The sequence below is a fragment of the Pseudorasbora parva genome, chromosome 6, assembly GCF_024679245.1.
Source record: "Pseudorasbora parva isolate DD20220531a chromosome 6, ASM2467924v1, whole genome shotgun sequence".
In the NCBI taxonomy this organism is placed as follows: Eukaryota; Metazoa; Chordata; class Actinopteri; order Cypriniformes; family Gobionidae; genus Pseudorasbora; species Pseudorasbora parva.
Genome location: NC_090177.1, coordinates 36622568 through 36642213, shown reverse-complemented (window position 1 = coordinate 36642213; position 19646 = coordinate 36622568). Strand labels below are relative to the sequence as shown.

The 19646-nt window shown below is 36.1% G+C and overlaps 1 protein-coding gene across 1 annotated transcript in view; it reads right to left on the bottom strand.

Moving 5' to 3' along the window:
• Window positions 1–229: 229 nt before the first annotated feature.
• Window positions 230–19646, bottom strand: part of cdh26.1 (cadherin 26, tandem duplicate 1) — a 40417-nt gene continuing 21000 nt past the window's right edge. The window contains exons 11-19 of the mRNA XM_067446814.1: window positions 17377–17604; window positions 12608–12829; window positions 12312–12442; window positions 11460–11522; window positions 8566–8622; window positions 7612–7671; window positions 7113–7172; window positions 4227–4301; window positions 230–1271 (exon numbers count right to left, since the gene is read on the bottom strand). Coding sequence (XP_067302915.1) covers window positions 1059–1271; window positions 4227–4301; window positions 7113–7172; window positions 7612–7671; window positions 8566–8622; window positions 11460–11522; window positions 12312–12442; window positions 12608–12829; window positions 17377–17604 — 1109 coding nt within the window. The 3' untranslated portion in view covers window positions 230–1058. The remainder of the gene's footprint in view (window positions 1272–4226; window positions 4302–7112; window positions 7173–7611; window positions 7672–8565; window positions 8623–11459; window positions 11523–12311; window positions 12443–12607; window positions 12830–17376; window positions 17605–19646) is intronic.

Genomic DNA, 19646 nt, shown 5'->3' with positions numbered 1-19646 from the left:
AAATGTTTGACAAACAGTTAATCAAAGGCTATTGTTTGGACAGAGCAGGCATCATCTTTTTCAGCGCTGGTTAATGTTGGGCTTTATAATAAAAAAACGCTGTTCGACTAATTCAGCAAGCAGTAGCGATCGCTTCTTCCTCTCGTCAGTTCGGTTTTCTTTTGGAATCCATGGTGGGTGTATATATATATATATATATATATATATATATATATATATATATAGGCAGGTCAGTTAACAGCACACGAGTGTAAAATTTTTAATTAAGACATGGATGAAAACATGTTTATCTTTCATTTCAAATGTGTATATTATAATGTATTCTCTTGAAAACTCTTTATTGTCAAATGTGTGTTGGATGTAAACTCCTCTTAGGAACTTCACCGTTCAATATGAATTTATCTGAGAATATTCTTAAATAAGGACATCTATTCAGTGATTGGTTCATGTCTATGACATCATCCAAAATCCATTTGTGGCACAGCAAAGTGTCGTAAATCAACTCTAAGACTAGCACTTAAGATTTAGTCCTACACTTTACTTAAAGTATGATTGGGACGCTTGATAACTAACTTTTAAGCGCAGCTTTGAGCCAAGAATGTTTTTACTCTTAAGTCAATTCTTAGCAGTGTTCTTGTGAGTAATTCTAAGATGTTTGATAAATACGGGCCCAGAAGAAGCTGTTTGGTCGCTGTTAAGACCTACCAACGACCTCTCATCATGCCAGACAGGCTTCAAGTAGCTTTCAAGTAGTTTTCAATTCAAGCGCTTCCTTATACATTAATTGTGAGCACAAATACACAGTGTATCCCACAATTCCTTGAGGCCAGTCTTGGCACTGAAGACGTAATGTTCACAACTTGTCCATAATCACCCCTGATCCTGTACAGGTGTTAAGATGGTTGTCTTCAAGCAACAATGTCCTAGAGCACTACAATCACAAAAAAGAAATCCCTGGTACCCCTTTGCATCCGAGCTGAAAGCATTATAGAAATGTGGAACAATATAAAGCATAATTGCTGAAGCCTCAAATCATCATCCATTCTCACAGTCGGACATTAATGTGGTGCATTGACAATGTGATGTTGACAAATCCCCCCCAGCGTGTTGAACTTTGGCCCAAGGTTCTGCAGGAAGTCCAGGTTTTCACCAAGGTTGCTAACAGTCAGCTGATCCAGTGACTGGCAAGCACTGCCCTGCCCCTCATAATTATAATGATATGGGGAATAATCAGGATAGTCATTCAATCCGTCCGAGAACCCGCTGATCTTCTGTAGAATAATAATATGGAAAGAGAAAAGTCATAATCTTAATGCTTTTGATAGTAGTATTTGCTGATAGAATGTGATTTGATAATTCATGGTGTCCCCGTGGTCTGCAGATTGTCGTACATTAATATTACATTGTGCTATGAAGGATCTAGCAGACAGGTGGCGACATTGGATTTTCAATTCAGAACAAGTTGAAGCAAGGTCTCTTATCCACCACCAGTAGTGTGCCATAGGTAAGTCATGCTGTGCAAGAATATTTACAACTGTTTTACAACTGGCCTAAAACCAAATTAAATTAACCTGTGTATGTTGATTCACATTTACCCTTAAATGTACTTTAATATCACTGAACTTGCAGTTCTTCAGATTTTAGAAGTATGCTTTATGTATTTGCAGATATTTGCTTTCAAAATGTGCACTTTGAAATCATGTCATTATGTTTTAATCTTCAGCAACCAATGAAGATTATACATGATTAATAGATTAATTAATAATAAGCTAATGATTTATAAAGGTATCATTATGTTATGACTTTACTTGTTGAGGGAAATGACTATTAACTAATTTATTAAGTAATATATAATTGTGGTTATGGGTTTTGAATTAATTTTAAATTATTTAATAGTTATGTGCCCCGACAAGTAAAGTCATAACACAATGATACCTTTATAAATCATTAGCTAATGATTCATTAAAGCAGAAAAATGGAAGTTGAAATGCATGGCTTTGGCCCGTTATGGTAATTAACGTGTTAATTTACATTTTTAGTTAATATAATATGTTATTAAGGCATTAATACATTATGACATATTTAACTAATAACAATTTAATGATTACTTAATCTATTAATCATGTATAATCTTCATTAGTTGCTGATGCAGTAATCATTAATAAATGGATTATTTCACCATGAGTAATATATTAACTTGATTATCTGTGCATCAGTTAAGCATGAATTAATGCATATTAGTGCACATGTGTAAAGTGTTACCGTTAATATATTTTAAATGTACTAAATTTTAGCTTTGTCATTACAAATGAGTATTTTTTAAATATATGACACAAGATTCAATAGAAATTTGCAATTCAATTATATTTTATGTTTGTCAGTACATTTTAACCCAAGTATTTCAAAAACATTAAAATTATGAATAAAGATGTACTGTACTTATTCTGACATAAATGAGTCAAAAGGTAGCCTAAAATATAAACTAAATAAATAATCTAATATGTGTAGTTTACGCACAATGTCTGAAAACATTACATTCCACTTGTATCTTCTTTGTGCATATATTTCTTTAGTAATTACTCTTTTTAAAAGTATTCTAAAGTCTTCTTTTCACACAGGATTTTAAACATTATATAACATAAGTGGTTATTGGAAATGATCTCACTTTCAAATCATCTCACTGGTGAAATGAAAACAGATATTATCAGCAGTTCAAGAGAATTTCCTTATCTCGTTTCCTCGTCCTCTTTTGATATTAGGTACACTTTTTTAAATTCAAAAGCATTCCAGAAATGTATTTATTTTCACAGTAATTTTTTGGGCTTTTTTGCTTTTCTTACACTCTTAGAAGAAAAGGTTCTATCGGCGCTACCTAGTTGGAACCCCTAAAAGTTTCACTGCAAACAATGCTTTTCTTACTTAGCATTTTTGTCTTGTTTCTAGTCCAAACATCTAAAAATTCTTAAAACAGGACGTATTTACTAGACAAGCAAAAGTAATTGTCCTATTTTGGGGAAAATAACTCAAAATTAAGAGAGTGTTTGCTAAGATAAGAAATGCATTTTTTTCTTTGATAAGAAAAGCATTTTTTTTTTTGCAGTGTTCTATATAGAACCCTTTTTAAGTGCCAAAAGGGTTCTTTCTTGTCATTATAGAACTCTTTTAGCATAAAAGGGTCTTTTGAGTATGCTCAACTATACTTCTATATAGAACCTTTTAAGGGTTCCAAATACATAGCGCCGATAGACCCTTTTCTTCTAAGAGTGTAGAGCACACTACCAACAAGACTATACCAGGAAGTGTATTAAAAGCTACTAAATAATATTTTAAAATAAAATTACTTAAATGTAATTTCTAAAACACTGTTGAAGTGACAATCCAGTACAAAGTTCAATATTCTTTAGTACAGTATGAAAAAAAGTTAATTAACATTATTAAAATACACTAAAACATTATTTAAAATGATTTGTTTAAACATATTCTTTAAAAATAACATTCTTAAAGTTTATAAAAAGGTTAGTTTCAGTCCTTGATTCTGATTGGTCAATAGCTGTGTTTTATTCACGATAAAAGATGGCTATGACCGCTTCACTCAATGGTTCTGTGTATCACTACACACTCTTCGCAATGTATGTTCTCATTGGCATTGTTCATTGAAGCGTATTGTATTACGTAGAACAGTATTGTGAGAGGGAGACTGAGGAAGCGATTTTGACAGCGCTAGTCAAAGAATTGGTCAGTTGCGTTTTGCTCCATGTTCACAACAAGTTTCCACCCTTTCAATAAAAAAGTCAACGCTACGGAGTGACTCACTCATAAAGACAGTCTTTATCGCCATCTATATAATGTGACTTCTGTTGCTGTTCACTGTCAGTAATATTTTTTCAGCAAAAGGAAGGCTTTCAGTGATTTTACTTCATGGAAGTTGCATTGATACATATTTTTTGGCATAAATATCTGAATTGGCTCGGCACGGCTTCACATCATGCCTAACAACACCCTTCAGCCGTGACTTATTCACGTACAGCACAGCCTTGAGTACCTTATTGCTTAAATAAATGATAGGCTATCTGAAATATATATATATATATATATATATATATATATATATATATATATATATATATATATATATATATATATATATATATATATATATATTTGTTCTTTCTCTCTCATATTTACCACAGCTTTCCTGAAAATCATGTGTTGTGTAGTGGACTCACCCTCTCAATTTGTTCTCCCAGGTTTCTTTCTGATCGAGCAAGGCTGAATGTCCGGGACATCTGGCTGCCTCCATTCTTAAAAATAAAAAACAAGTGTGATGTTTCATTCAGACTTCAGTTGAAACATGCTGAAACTTATCTCTTTTTTTTAAAGGTGCCCTAGAATGAAAAATTGAATTAACCTTGCCATAATGAAATAATAAGAGTTCAGTACATGGACATCACATACTGTGAGTCTCAAACACCATTGCCTCCTACTTCTTATGTAAATCTCGTGAATCAAAAACACCACGGAAAAAAAGTGCTTCTCAACATAAACCCAACCGTGACGCAAGCGTTGGGGATCATTAATATGCACACCTCCAACCTTTGCATCTGTCCAAACATGTGCATTGTCAGGCGGAACTGACGGTGAATCATCAAACGACACTTGAGGATAGCAAATATGGCAGCTCGGACACACACATTATGATCCAGGCTGTGCAGGAGATGTGAGGACTTTTCATATGTCACCAGTCATTGTTGAGGTTTATTATAATCGGATACCACAACAAATCGTTCGTTTGTTCGGCCCATTTCAAGCCAGCTTCGCTCATCGTCTTTAACCGAAGAAAAGTGGCAACTGTATTCCTGCAAGCAGTATGTAGCGATTTTATCCACTTATTGACTAGCTGTTTAAATAATTTCTAATTAAATTGAAAGTTTCTTAGAGAGACCGCATTGTCTAGATGACGCAAGATGCTAGTACAGTAACAATAGGAAACTCCAAGTACCATACAAAACTAAATAGTGTGTCTAATGACAAAGGTTGATATTATTTTGTATTACAAAATACAACTGTAGATACGTTGCTTAAAGTTACAGATTGTTCACTCGATCCTTTTAGCAAACGTCACCTTTTCCACTATATAAGTTAAAATGACAGTAATTTGACAAGGCTATTCATTTTGTAAAAATTTAAGTTAGATATTTATATTTTTGAGAACTGAAGTAGGCCTATGATGTTTTCACATGCTTGTTCAGAGTACATCACAGTCAGTGCGTAGCCTACATTGTGACTAACGTTATATAAACATGCAATATCGTTGACGAAAAAAGACTATTTTAAAATGTAGACTGAACGACACTTTAAGCAGAACATCTCAAATGGAGATTGCTGAAATGCAACTTACTTGTTTATTGGTGTTTTCAGATCATCCGCGCATGAGAGAGAGCTTGTGTGCATATGGTTGCCAGATTGGACATGTTTAGGTAAAACGTCGGATAGTATATGGGTTTTTTTCACAGAAAAGCTCTGTTTGGGGGATTTAAATGACTGAAATCTGGCAACCGCACGAATGCGAGCTCTTTCTCGCGTGCGAATGATCTGAAAACACCAAATAAACAAGTAAGCTGCATTTTATCAATCTCCATTTGAGATGTTTTGCTTAAAGTGTCATTCAGTCAGTCTGTGTTCTGTCAGGACGGTCAGGACTCATGAGCTGAACTGCTGTGAACTGTGAGCTGCTGAAATAAGCCAATCAGAGCAGAGCTCAACATTAATATTCATGACTCTTACAAATAAGGCAAAAACAGAGCATTACATCCTAGGGACAAGTTATAGGGTTAAATGGACCTGTAAAACTGTATCTAGACAATTTTTGCCTACACTCCTCGCCATTTTCTGGGATTTCCGCCTGGATTTGGCCTACTCAAATTGAAAAGCCTCCCATACACACATACAGTGGTCTAGGTTCAAAAATTTGGTGTCATTTTACAGGAAACCCATTGAAGTTACAAAAAAAATAGCTAAAAGTCATAAACATGTAAGTATATGTTGTCTAAGCTGTAATAACCCCCCAAATAAGTAGGCGCTTTTTGATTTTTTCCCCCCATAAATTCTTTTTTGAAAGTGTGTAACTGTGGCCCTGTGTGCTCTAGGAACCTGCAGACAGTTTGAGCTGTTTCCACTAAATTAAAGAAAATAGTGGAAAAAAGAAGTTTGTCTGTGTCATGTTATATGACAGATTTATTAAAATGGGTCTGAAGGGATGACCCCCCTTTTTTCCCCTCCCCGACCCTGCTACTCCCCTTCACCACCCCCTCCCACCACCATATACAGTGATATAAGTGCAATATTCCAGTGTCATTAAATGTATTATACATGCTGGAAGGAGCCCAAACTGTCTCCAGGGTCCTAGACCACACAGGGCCTGAGTTACACACTTTAGAAAATGAATTTATATATAAAAATCAAAATGCGCCTATTAGACAACATATACTTACATGTTTATCACTTTTAGCAGTGTTTTATGTACCTTTAAAGGGTTTCCTGTAAAATGACACCAACATTTTGAATTTAGACCACTGTATGTGTGTATGGGAGGCTTTTCAATTTGGGTAGGCCAAATCCAGGCGGAAATGGCACCAGAGTAATTTAGTGCAAATACATGACTTTGTGTAAAACAAATGCCAAAGTGATGCATATCTCCAGAAAGAAGAGACTCTAAGCTTTCAAATGGTATCACATGTGAGCTCATATCTCATAGCTCCTCCACAGACATTTAAAATGGAAAGTATATACATGACGATGTCATTCCCGACCCTGTACAGGGTCCACGGAGTTTAAGCGGTTAAATAAGCCACATACCCTCTATGTAGATATCAGAGAACAATTTAACATTGTTTCAAATCATTCTAGGGCACCTTTAGTTTCCATTTTATTTTACTTGTTATTTCTGCTATTTTAACACATTTAGCTATAACTACAATAAAAATGGTCTAAAAAGTATGACTATGTAACATTAACAAGTTTCAAAACCTTGAAGAAACAGCTGATTAGTATTCAAGAATCTTATCTTAAAATCCTTTTTTTTTTTCTTCACATGAATCATTTGAAAAGCTTACCGAAAAGCTTGCCTTAAAACTTCCCCTGTCCCTTCGGACCGTTGACCAGCTATGATATGGCTTAGAGAGAGAGAAAAAACACTACATTATTAAATATACATCATAATTAAATATAACACTTACTGTATACTGATCAAAAGTTTGGGGTCAGTAAGATTATTTTTTAAATATCTATACCTCTGAACCCCTCCACCTCCCCAGCTCCACCTGCCTAGATCTGATACAAGATTTGTCTATTCATGCAGCATCAGCAGCAGATCTTACCTGATCGCAGTGTGTGTGTGTGTGTGTGTGTGTGTGTGTGTGTGTGTGTGTGTGTGTGTGTGTGTGTGTGTGTGTGTGTGTGTGTGTGTGTGTGTGTGTGTGTGTGTGTGTGTGTGTGTGTGTGTGTGTGTCTGTTAACAGTAGCAAGTACATACTTAAAGATACAAAAACCTCAAATTTCTTTGTTTTCTTTAACTCTTCCCCTTATCTCAGTTTGATGGATGCTGTCACTCACCATGCCCATCACACCTCTGCCATTGGATGCTTCCTTCAATGTCGCAGAGCTATGCTGATACTGTGAGAGAAGGAATACATATAAGTTAATATTTCACATTACCAAAATAACACTGACAAATGACCATGACATATGTTATTTAGTATTATTACATTTGTGAATTGTTAGAAATAATGTTTAAACAGACAAAAATGTCACACGTGTCTAGCAAAAGCCAACACTATCTTATAGCAATTTGCAAAATGGTGGCTAATTTGTGTGAATGCATGTTTGTTCTTATTATTCATTTTCTTATGATCATCTTATGCACCACTGAAGGTTAGGTATAGGGATAGACCTTTTTCTAAAAATTATATATTTTGCACAAATCACAACCCTCATTTCTGAATTGAGTCATTCACCATTTGCAGTGCTTTTTAGTCACATTTTAAGTGAAATATATAGGAAACCAAACCAGTCTCAACTCGACTTTTCATTTAAAATCCTTTTGGATACTTTATCATTACATTTTTCTCTCCGACTCCTACACTCCCACTCTTTTAGGCAAATACGTAGCTATTGAATAAAAGTTCAAGGTCAGCCAATGACACTAGTGCAATATCACAACATCACAGATCAACAGAGAATTCAATCTTTATATTTCCACCCTATGATCGTTATAGAACAAGAGTGGAGTATATCTTAGTTTTAACCTGTCCACCAGAATTTTCACTGTTCATTTGCTTTGTTTAAAAGGCGGGAAGCATATCTGATCCTAAGTAAATATTTTTCTAGAATGATCTAAAATGTACCACATAGAGTAAAATAACTAAGCTGATACCATGTTGTTATGATATTTAAAACCATTTTGCAGATGTGTGTGCTTTGCTTATAGTCAGCTTTCCCATTCCTGTCAACAGAATGATCTATGATTAATTCTTGGTAGCCGACGCATTCATTTGATTTGACACTCACCCCTGCAAGGCTTCTCAGCGTGCCATTCCTGTATACATCAGTAAGCATGCTACCAGGCTGGAACGACAGCAATATGCAAGTTGTTAGTAGCTTGTCATTTACTTACAGTATGAGATTTGAAAGGCAATGTCACATCCTTTATTTTAGTCCTGTAGTTACTTACATTTACAGATCATATGTAAATGTGTGTGTGTGTGTGTGTGTGTGTGTGTGTGTGTGTGTGTGTGTGTGTGTGTGTGTGTGTGTGTGTGTATACACTTACCAAAAGGATTATTAGGAACACCTGTTCAATTTCTAATTAATGCAGTTTTCTAATCAATCAGTCACATGGCAGTTGCTTCAATGCATTTAGGGGTGTGGTCCTGTTCAAGACAATCTCCTGAACTCCAAACTGAATGTACTGAATGTAATGTTTAAGCAATTTTGAGTCTGGCATGGTTGTTGGTGCCAGACGGGCCGGTCTGAGTATTTCACAATCTGCTCAGTTACTGGGATTTTCACGCACAACCATTTCTAGGGTTTACAAAGAATGGTGTGAAAAGTGAAAAACATCCAGTATGCGGCAGTCCTGTGGGCGAAAACGCCTTGTTGATGCTCGAGGTCAGAGGAGAATGGGCCGACTGATTCAAGCTGATAGAAAAGCAACTTTGACTGAAATAACCACTCGTTACAACTGAGGTATGCAGCAAAGCATTAATGAAGCCACAACACGCACAACTTTGAGGCGGATGGGCTACAACAGCAGAAGACCCCACCGGGTACCACTCATCTCCACTACAAACAGGAAAAAGAGGCTACAATTTGCACAAGCTCACCAAAATTGGACAGTTGAAGACTGGAAAAATGTTGCCTGGTCTGATGAGTCAATTTCTGTTGAGACATTCAGATGGAGTCAGAATTTGGCGTAAACAGAATGAGAACATGGATCCATCATGCCTGGTTACCACTGTGCAGGCTGGTGGTGGTGGTGTAATGGTGTGGGGATGTTTTTTTTGTTGTTGCACACTTTAGGCCCTTTAATGTCAATTGGGCAGATGGGGTTTAAATGCCACAGCCTATCTGAGCACTGTTTCTGACCATGTCCATCCCTTTATGATGACCACCATGTACCCATCCTCTGATGGCTACTTCCAGCAGAATAATGCACCATGCCAAAAAGCTTGAATCATTTCAAATTGGTTTCTTGAACATGACAATGAGTTCACTGTACTAAAATGGCCCCACAGTCACCAGATCTCAACCCAATAGAGCATCTTTGGGATGTGGTGGAACGGGAGCTTCGTGCCCTGGATGTGCATCCCACAAATCTCCATCAACTGCAAGATGCTATCCTATCAATATGGGCCAACATTTCTAAAGAATGCTTTCAGCACCTTGTTGAATCAATGCCACGTAGAATTAAGGCAATTCTGAAGGCGAAAGGGGGTCAAACAAAGTATTAGTATGGTGTTCCTCATAATCCATTAGGTGAGTCTATATATGTACTTTTAATTGCTTTCTATTGTGACATATTGTAAAATGTAATTTATTCCTGTGATCAAAGCTGAACTTTGAACTTTACTCCAGTCTTTAGTGTCACATGACCATTCAGATCATTCAGGGCCCGTATTTATCACGCTTTTTAAAGTGCTATTTTAGTCTTAAGTGCTTAGAATTCATGAAATGTAGTCCTACTTTCAAACTTTCAAGTATAAAAGCAAGTTATCAAATTTCTTAAAGCTAAGAATCCTTCTTACTCTCCCAGTTATATTTTTCAGACAGCTCAAGAGGTCTCTCAAGTGGTTAGGAGTTGCTGGTAGTGGATTGTGATGGCACTGAGGTGTCAGAGACGTGCGCAAATCTTTCAAGAGAGGGAGAATGTGTTTGAAATTGCTGTTCAACTAATTCAGCAAGTAGTAGCACTTCTTCCTCCTGTCAGTTTTTTTTTTTTTTTTTGGAATCACTGGTAGCTAATTATATATAAAAAAAATCTAGGACATATATTGGGAGGTCAGTTAACACCACATCACCAGTTTGAAATTTGTAATTAAGACATGGTGGAAAATGTGTTTATCTTTCCTTTCGAATGTGTATATTATAATGTATTCTCTTAAAAATTATTTCTTTTCAAATGAGTTTTGAATGTAAACTTGAATTTCACCATTCAATGTGAATTTATCTGAGAATATTCTTAAATAAGGACATCTATTCAGTGATTTAAAATCCCGTTTGTGGCACTGTTGTGAATCAACTCTAGGACTGACACTTAAGATTTAGTCCTACACTTCACTTAAAGTATGATTGGGACGCTTGATAACTAACTTTTAAGCGCAGCTTTGAGCCAAGAATTTTTTAACTCTCAAGTCAATAATTAGCAGTGTTCTTGTGAGTAATTCTAAGATGCTTGATAAATATGGGCCCATATTGATATGTATAAATATATATGTATAAATGTATTATCATTATCAGTGTTGAAAAAGCTGCTATTGCTTTCCATTTTTGTGGAAATTGTGATTTTTTTTTTTGGATTCTTTGATGAATAGAAGGTTTTGGCTCATTTTCACTCATTTTCGCATTCGAATTTAAAAGACATGGAGTAAAAGTCACCACAAAACTGTGAGAAAGAATTCGCATGGGTGCAAATGAAATAATTTGAATATTATATTTAGACATAACAGGTCCTAACATGTAAAAGAAGTTTGACGGCTGTTAAAACAAGTGTATATTACTAACAAGCAGTCGTGCCAACAACCTGCTTTCAAGTGTCAGTTTTATAAACTGCAAGTAGCGACATGTAGCTATAACTCATCTTGGGATTCTGTCCACTGTGCCAAACTGGGATACAACATGCATGTCTAATCATATGACTTTCACAAACGTAGACAGTAAATCAATGAGAGAGAAAACACTTGTACCGGTGCAGATGCAATCTTTATGCCATCCGTCATAACACTTTTGGAAGAAAACATGGATTCAGGCTGAGGAGAGAAAAAAAAAATGTACAGGCAAAATGATTAATCGCGGTTTGTTCTTAGTCCACAGATGTTATTCCTCGTAAAACTTTGCCGAATAGGTAACCACAGGTTCAGTCTTTATATGCAAATATCACTGACGATACTTTGGAATGTCCCTAAACTCAGATCCTGAGTCTGGATCAACATCTTTATTGATCCTGTAACAACATTTAATCAACCAATCAGATTTGAAGGACACGTTTACAGTTCGTGTCAAGTTTAGGCTAACAAACAGGGTTAGGTGCTTCTATGTCAGTGTTATTCACCATCATTTCCCTCTGATTTTATGGACAACTTGTGAGTTTTCACTTTAAGTGCTCGAGCTAGTTACAGCGGGGTGGATTTTGATTGGCTGTCAATGTTTTTCAGCATAATTCTCTAAAATAATCTGATAATGCTTTGAATCCGAACACATCCACAAATCAGTCTAATTAAAAAAGTAATACAAGTTATATTATATATATAAGTTATATTATTATATATATTTTCAAACGGTTTAAAACTATGCGATAAGATTTAAGTTAATTCAGACTGATAAATATGAGTGTATATAAACAGTTAATTTTTTTTTTATATATATATATACGGTATTTATAGTAATGCAGTAGCATTTTTGTAGCACAAGCCACATAAATAAGGGACATCCAGTCCAGATATACGTCTTATTAAAAAATGGAGTACACGGCTGACCCTTTTTACCACCTTCTATTAAATTCATAACTTTGAACTTTGAACAAGACCAGTTTCACATACCTTAAAGATTGAGCCTCCTCCCTCCTCGTTGTATTTGACAAGGGTTTGGTTACCCTCATCCTGCAGGTTTAGAGGAATGTGCTGAAAGTTCTTGCTTTTACAGTCACAGAAGAAACAAAAGAGGAGTAAAACTGCAAAAAACAACAAGGTGTGTCATTCTATTATGCACACGTTGGAAAGATTTCATGAAAAACAGCAACAATAAATGATATTACATGAACTGCACATTGCAACTAACAAATTAGTTGACTATGATGGACTGTTAGTGGATGTTGTTATTTAGTCTGAAAACTCACGGGCCAAAAGGAGAAGTCCGGCAAACAGGAGGCCGATGGCTGCTGGACCCAGCCTTGAGGAGAAAGGAAGATGCCCACGACACACGTTTCTTCCCGTGCATTCACACACAACCACCTCCAGAACCTCTTCTGACGGAAGCGCTTGTTGATCCTGCATCTTTATGGGAACTGAGTAGTTTCCATATGGCAGAGACGTCAAACTTATCAGAGAGGTGTTTGCTCCTACGGTATAAACCCAGCAATAGTGTGATACATGGTTATTATAGTTAACAAAACAAAAACAAAAAAAACAGTAACACCTTAGAATAATGGTCATTAGTTAACATTAGTTAATGTAGTAACTAACATGAACTAACCATGAGCAGTACATGTTAATCTTTGTTAACATTAGTTAACAGCTGTTCAGCTGTTCATGTTATTTCACAGTGCATTAACTAATGTTAACAAGATTTTAATAAAGTATTAGTACATGTTGAAATTAACATTAACAATGATAAATAAATGCTTTATTATTGCATTTCATTATTAGTTCATGTTAACTAATGTATTTAATTAATACCAAGTAACCTTATCCTTTTTGATAGTTAAAATAAACTGATATATTGAATGTAAAAAAATAAAAAAAAGCTCATGAATGTAAGCTTATTTTAGAGTTACCATTGAAACATTTCTCAATTAGTTTACCTTGATGTACTATAAAGCATTCAAACAAAATAAAAATAGAAATAACAAAAACAACAAAATTACTAAAAATAGATATGATTTTTGCTGTGCCAAAACTCGGCACTAGGCAGCTACACAAAATATTTTAAGTCTTTTTTAATATTTGTGCATTTAAATTAATAGTAAAATCACATTGAAATGAATTCAATAATCCTTACATATTTTAATTGAACAATCCTTAATTGTTCAATTAAAATATGAACGGACTATTCAATTCAGTCTGATGTAATTTTGCTCTTTATTGAAACTGGTACATTTAAAAAAATGGCTTGGGACTTTTTTTGTGTGTACTGGGTGTGTACTCTCTGCGTCATTGCTAGAAAGCCAACTCTCATGTCTATGAAATGTTCTGATACTGAGATACGGCTTGTTTATTTTTGCTATGTGGTTGCAAGTTTCAGATTTATCATCATTGCTCGGCTGAGTGATAATTCAAGACTACTTGGAAGTCTTAGTTAAAAGAGTCTTTATATTGTTCTGATCCAGAGATATGGACTATTCGATTTAGTATACAGTTGCTAGGGTGCTCTAAATGGTTTCTGGGGCGTGGTTAGACAGTTGCCAGGATGATACCTAGCCTACTGACCGGTCTGAGTCAAAAGATCGCCATTTCTCTATGTTCTGATCCAGAGATATCATCTCATTCAGTTTCAATGGATGTCTATGGGGTGTTGTAGCAACTGTAATTGGTGGCTAGGGCGTTGCTAGGAATTCTCTAGGCATTCTGATGCAGAGATATAATGTCACAAAGATGTCACAAAGTTCTGTCCAATGTTGAAGGGCAAGTTCACCCAAAAATGAAATTTATGTCATTAATGACTCATCCTAATGTCGTTCCACACCCGTAAGACCTCCGTTCATCTTCAGAACACAGTTTAAGATATTTTATATTTAGTCAGAGAGCACTATACTGTCCATGTCCAGAAAGGGCATAAAACATAATCAAAGTAGTCCATATGAGACATCAGTTAGTTAGTTAGAATCTCTTGAAGCATCGACATTTTGTTCCAAAAATCACAAAAACTACAACTTTATTCGGCATTGTCTTCTCTTCCCTGTTTGTTTTCAATCCTCAAATAAAGATTCAAACGGTTCATGAATCAGTGAATCGATTCATGATTCGGATCGACAATGTCACGTGATTTCAGTAGTTTGGCAGTTTGACATGCGATCCAAACCATTATTCAATACGCTGATTCATGACTGTTTAAATCTTTATTTGAGGACTGGACAATGCCGAATAAAGTTGTAGTTTTTTATATTTTTGGACCAAAATGTATTTTTGATGCTTCAAGAGATTCTGATTAACCCACTGATGTCTCATGTGGACTACTTTGATGATGTTTTTATTCCCTTTCTGGACATGGACAGTATAGTGTGCATAGACTGCATATGCTCTGGGACTAAATATAAAATATCTTAAACTGTGTCTGAAGATGAACGGAGGTCTTACGGGTGAGGAACGACATTAGGGTGAATCATTAATGACACATTTAATTTTTGGGTAAACTAACCCTTTAAGTCTAGAGAATTGTTGGCCCGCTGGATGGAAATTGTACACCCGATCACCAGGGCAGGACTTAGGGTGGTGGGGGCCCCTGGGCTTGAGTCACTTCCGGGCCCTACCTTCTATACATTACTTTAGATAGAACAAAATAATACACAAGCTATGTATTAGAACAACACAATTCTGGATAAACTGAGAATAAAAATAGAGATCACGATTCTGAACAAACAACTAAACAAAATAACAATGTATGTTAATTGCTGAAGTCTATAAAAAAATAAAAAATAAAAATCTTTTTTTTTTTTTTTTTTTTTAACTCGGGTTTGAATGAATGATTCAATTCCTCAATCAAATACAACTGTTTCATAGATTAATCACCATCTTTGAACGAATCTCCTGAATGAACGATTCAATGACAAATGTTTTTAAAAAGTAATTTGTCGCCATCTGGTGGCTTAACAATACAATTGATCCAATCGTTATTTGAAGTGGAAAGCTAATTTCAAACGGTGACTGGTAAATAGTTACATGTCAAAAAAAAAAAAAAAAAAACTGATAATTTATTTATATGACCACCGATTTAAGCTTTTCGTATTATTTTGAAGGGAAGATCACTAAAGAAAAATTTGATAATAAGTGTATGTTGATGTAGCCTACCTAGTTTCGCACTGCCCGCTCCAGGCAGGGCTCGAACTCGAGTCTTTTCGCACAGGAGACACACTGCAAGCGTGCCGTGAGCATCTCGGCTGCGTGGCGTGTCCGTTTTTATTTCGGCTCCCACCGGTTAGAGCTTGCATACTGCCTGCGTCACACGTGCGGTCCGAGCCGTGCGGAAAACGCGTGCATGCTTCAAATAGAAGAGACGCCTTTTTTTCACGCGACATGCGAGCGTGTTGGAAGCGTTTCCAGGCAAAATAGAATAGGAAAAGATGTTTATATGCCATTTTGACACGAATACATATTAAAAAATGACATTTTCATGTGTGAAAGTCTGTAGGTTAACATAAATGCAGATATAGGCCTAATTATAATAATAAAAAACAACATAATTATCGATTTTGAAATATTAAACCTGTCAATACAGAATACAATTTTCTGTAGCCTATTTTGCCGTCAATACCATATATATGTATGGTCAATTGGCGACTGCCGACGTTGTCTTTGCTGTATCAAAGGCAAAATATTTATATTTAACATGAAGTATAGGGCTTCCCTCAGGCAGCCGCTCCGCGGCTGACACGCAACAGAAACGCCATGCTCACACCACGCTTGCACAATAGACGAGGAAAGCATCTCTTGAAATGACAGGAGTTTACCTGCACAGTTCTCGTTAGCTTGGCTCATAGACCTTAAAAAAACCTTGCCTCCGTTACACTGGCAAATATGTTTCAGACCCAGCCGTTATTAAAACAATCTGCCAGATTCGGCAGATGCGGGCGCGGGCCAGATATTATCACTGGCGGGCCACTTTTGGCTGCCAGTTTTCCACAAACTTTAAAATAAAAATGAAATGACTGACATATTATTGAAAAAACCAAACGTAAAATGACGGGGCCCCCTATTGGGCGGGGCCCATGGGCTTGAGCCCAGTCAAGCCCAATGGTAAGTCCGGCCTTGCCGATCACTTATAAATCCAGTGTTGTCCTCAATAAGCTACATGATTTGTCTCCTCATTCATGGGTCAAATGGTGTCGGACAAGATGGGTGCCAAAATTTGTACGAAAGGAAATAGAATAAGTAGGCCCTATGTCAGATATAGTAATACTAAACTAAAATGAGAAGCCGAAAAAATATATATAAATAAAAGCTTGTTCAAACTATTGATAAAAACTATAATTGCATTGCAATTATGTTAAAATAAGACTGGTGTCAAACTATGTGAGATCTTACAGCTAGATATATTAATGTAAATCTAAGGAAAAGAAGGGAAAAAAAGCCTGATCCTTTGTTTTATACAGATAACATGGTGCTGGTGGCACTGTGCACCTTCAAGTGGGCTTGCCAACCGCTATTTAAAGGAAAAGATGCTCATGAATTACAGCTGCTGCGTTTAAGCCCAGTTCTCTGTAAGGCACACATTCAAGCTTCCATGTTTACAGTATGGTTTGCTTCGGACTTGACTGACAAGTAAAAAAACACAAAACTTATACAATAATATACAAAGTTTATATCAATAGTCCTATTCATAATTGTGACACACACAGTCAGTTTAAAATGGCTCCAGTTGTAACAGATGTTTTACGTCCACCAATGTCTTTAAACGTGTAGCAATTGTTATATTGGAATCACTTTGTAGTGACAGATGCTCCCTTTCCATTTTCAATTGAGCCCCTGAGAAACTGTCAGCACATCCCTGTATGCATTACATTGATTTGAATAACTTTTCAATGAACTTAAAGTGTGCACCAAGCAGTAGGTAAGTACAAGTATCGGATTGGGACTCTGTATGGCCAGATACTCAACATTTCATGACTCGAATCGGGGTCACAAAAAACTTGATTGGAACATTCCTAAAAAAAAGTAAATGTATGTGACTGACCTGTGGTGGGCTCCAGCTTCCAGAATTTCTTAAGCTCGTTGTCTCCACCCAGAGAGAAAGTAAAAGGACCTGAGTATGGAGGACCATCAATGTCTGCTGGTACCACAGTGACACGGTCGACCTTGTTCACACACATGACCATGTTTTTGGAGGTGAGATAGGGAGCATTATCATTAACATCACCCAGGTAGACCACAACAGTACATGAACCTGTAGCCGGAGGTTTTCCTGTGAAAAGCATGTAAGAAAAAAAAAAGAGTTGTGTACAAATATTAAATTAGGAATTTTAAAGGTGCCCTAGAATGAGTTGAAACAATATGTTAAATTGTTCTCTGATATCTACATAGAGGGTTTGTGGCTTATTTAAGGGCAAAACTTGTCCAGATACAGTTTTACAGGTCCATTTACAACCCTATAAATTGTCCCTAGGGTGTAATGCTCTGTTTTTGCCTAATTTGGAAGAGTCATGAATATTAATGTTGAGTTTTGCTCTGATTGGCTTATTTCAGCAGCTCACACAAGTTCAGCGAAGCGGCTCGTGAGTCCTGACAGAACACAGACCAACTGAATGACACTTTAAGCAGAACATGTGATTTGAGTAATTTCAGTAATGAAATCCCCCAAACAGAGCTTTTCTATGAAAAAAAAACTTTATACTATCCGGTGTTTTACCTAAACATGTCCAATCTGTCAACCATTTACACACAAGCTCTCTCTCACGCGCAGATGATCTGAAGACACCAATAAATTAAGCTGCATTTCAGCAATCTCCATTTGAGATGTTCTGCTTAAAGTGTCGTTCAGTCTACATTTTAGACTCGTCCTTTTTCGTCGACGATATTGCATGTTTATATAACGTTAGTCACAATGTAGGCTACGCACTGACTGTGATGTACTCTGAACAAGCATGTGAAAACATCATAGGCCTACTTCAGTTCTCAAAAATATAAATATATAACTTATATTTTTACAAAATGAATAGCCTTGTCAAATGACTGTCATTTGAACTTATATGATAGAAAAGGTGACGTTTGCTAGAAGGATCGAGTGAACGATCTGTAAGCAACGTATCTAACGTTAATAAACGTTAACGTGTAATACAAAATAATATCAACCTTTGTCATTAGACACACTATTTAGTTTGGTATGGTACTTGGAGTTTCCTATTGTTACTGTACTAGCATCTTGCGTCATCTAGACAATGCGGTCTCTTTAAAGAAACTTTCAATTTAATCATTAATTGTTTAAACATCTAGTCAATAAGTGGATAAATCACTAGGCTACTTACTGCTTGCAGGCAGGGCCGGCGTTTGCTATAGGCGAGCTAGGCGGTTGCCTAGGGCGACAATTGTGTTAGGGGCGCGAGCGCGCTTTAGTGCCGCCCATTACTTCCCATTAAGCATATAATCGGAACAAGCTAAATACAACATAATGTTCATTAAACATGATCATCATAGGGCGCCCCCTCAGCCACACGTTTTATTACTTATCAACCTGATTATTAGATTGAATTTGTGGTGATTATTGATTATTAGTTCAGGCGTTAGGTCAGGCAAGTGCTCATCTTGCGCGTTCATCAAAAACGAGGCATCTAAACCCCGCGGATGCACAGGGACGAAAAAAGAGAAAAAAAAGAAAGGAAGAAAATCGAAAGAAAGCCCAGTATAGAGGTTAGTCTTCTTATCTCAGCCAATAATTTGTCAAACAAAATAAAATTACTTAGTATCAATCTTATCAACTAATATTTATTTTATAAATATTATTAATATTGTCACTAAGCTATCACTTGCTAGTTTTCTACATAATTACTATAAGTATTGCAAACATAACTTCACTGACAATAATCTACAATAACCTACAAACTTTTCATAAATAACGTGGCGTCGGAAGGAAATAAATACGTCCTCTCGTTTTTTGTGTGTTTTTTTTTACTGGAGCAGCCTTACGAAAGATGCCATATTATTTGCATTAAACACAAATATGCTGTGTTCACCAAATTCTTTACAGTGGCTGTAGTGTAGGGGTAAGACGCATGGCATCAAGATTTGATGCAAATCGATCAGACGTTTGATCCTGCCTTTTGCCACACTCGCTCTATTCCCTTTTCCCATCACATATCAGATCGGAAAGGCATTTATTTTCAATAAAAAGTGAGAAAAAGTTTGAAAAGTGAAAATAAAGCGTCGAACGTGTTTAATAATAAGTGCTTCTCGGTTAGGGGTAGGCCTAGGAAAACAGACATGTGCTGAATTAGAATAGAGACGATAAAA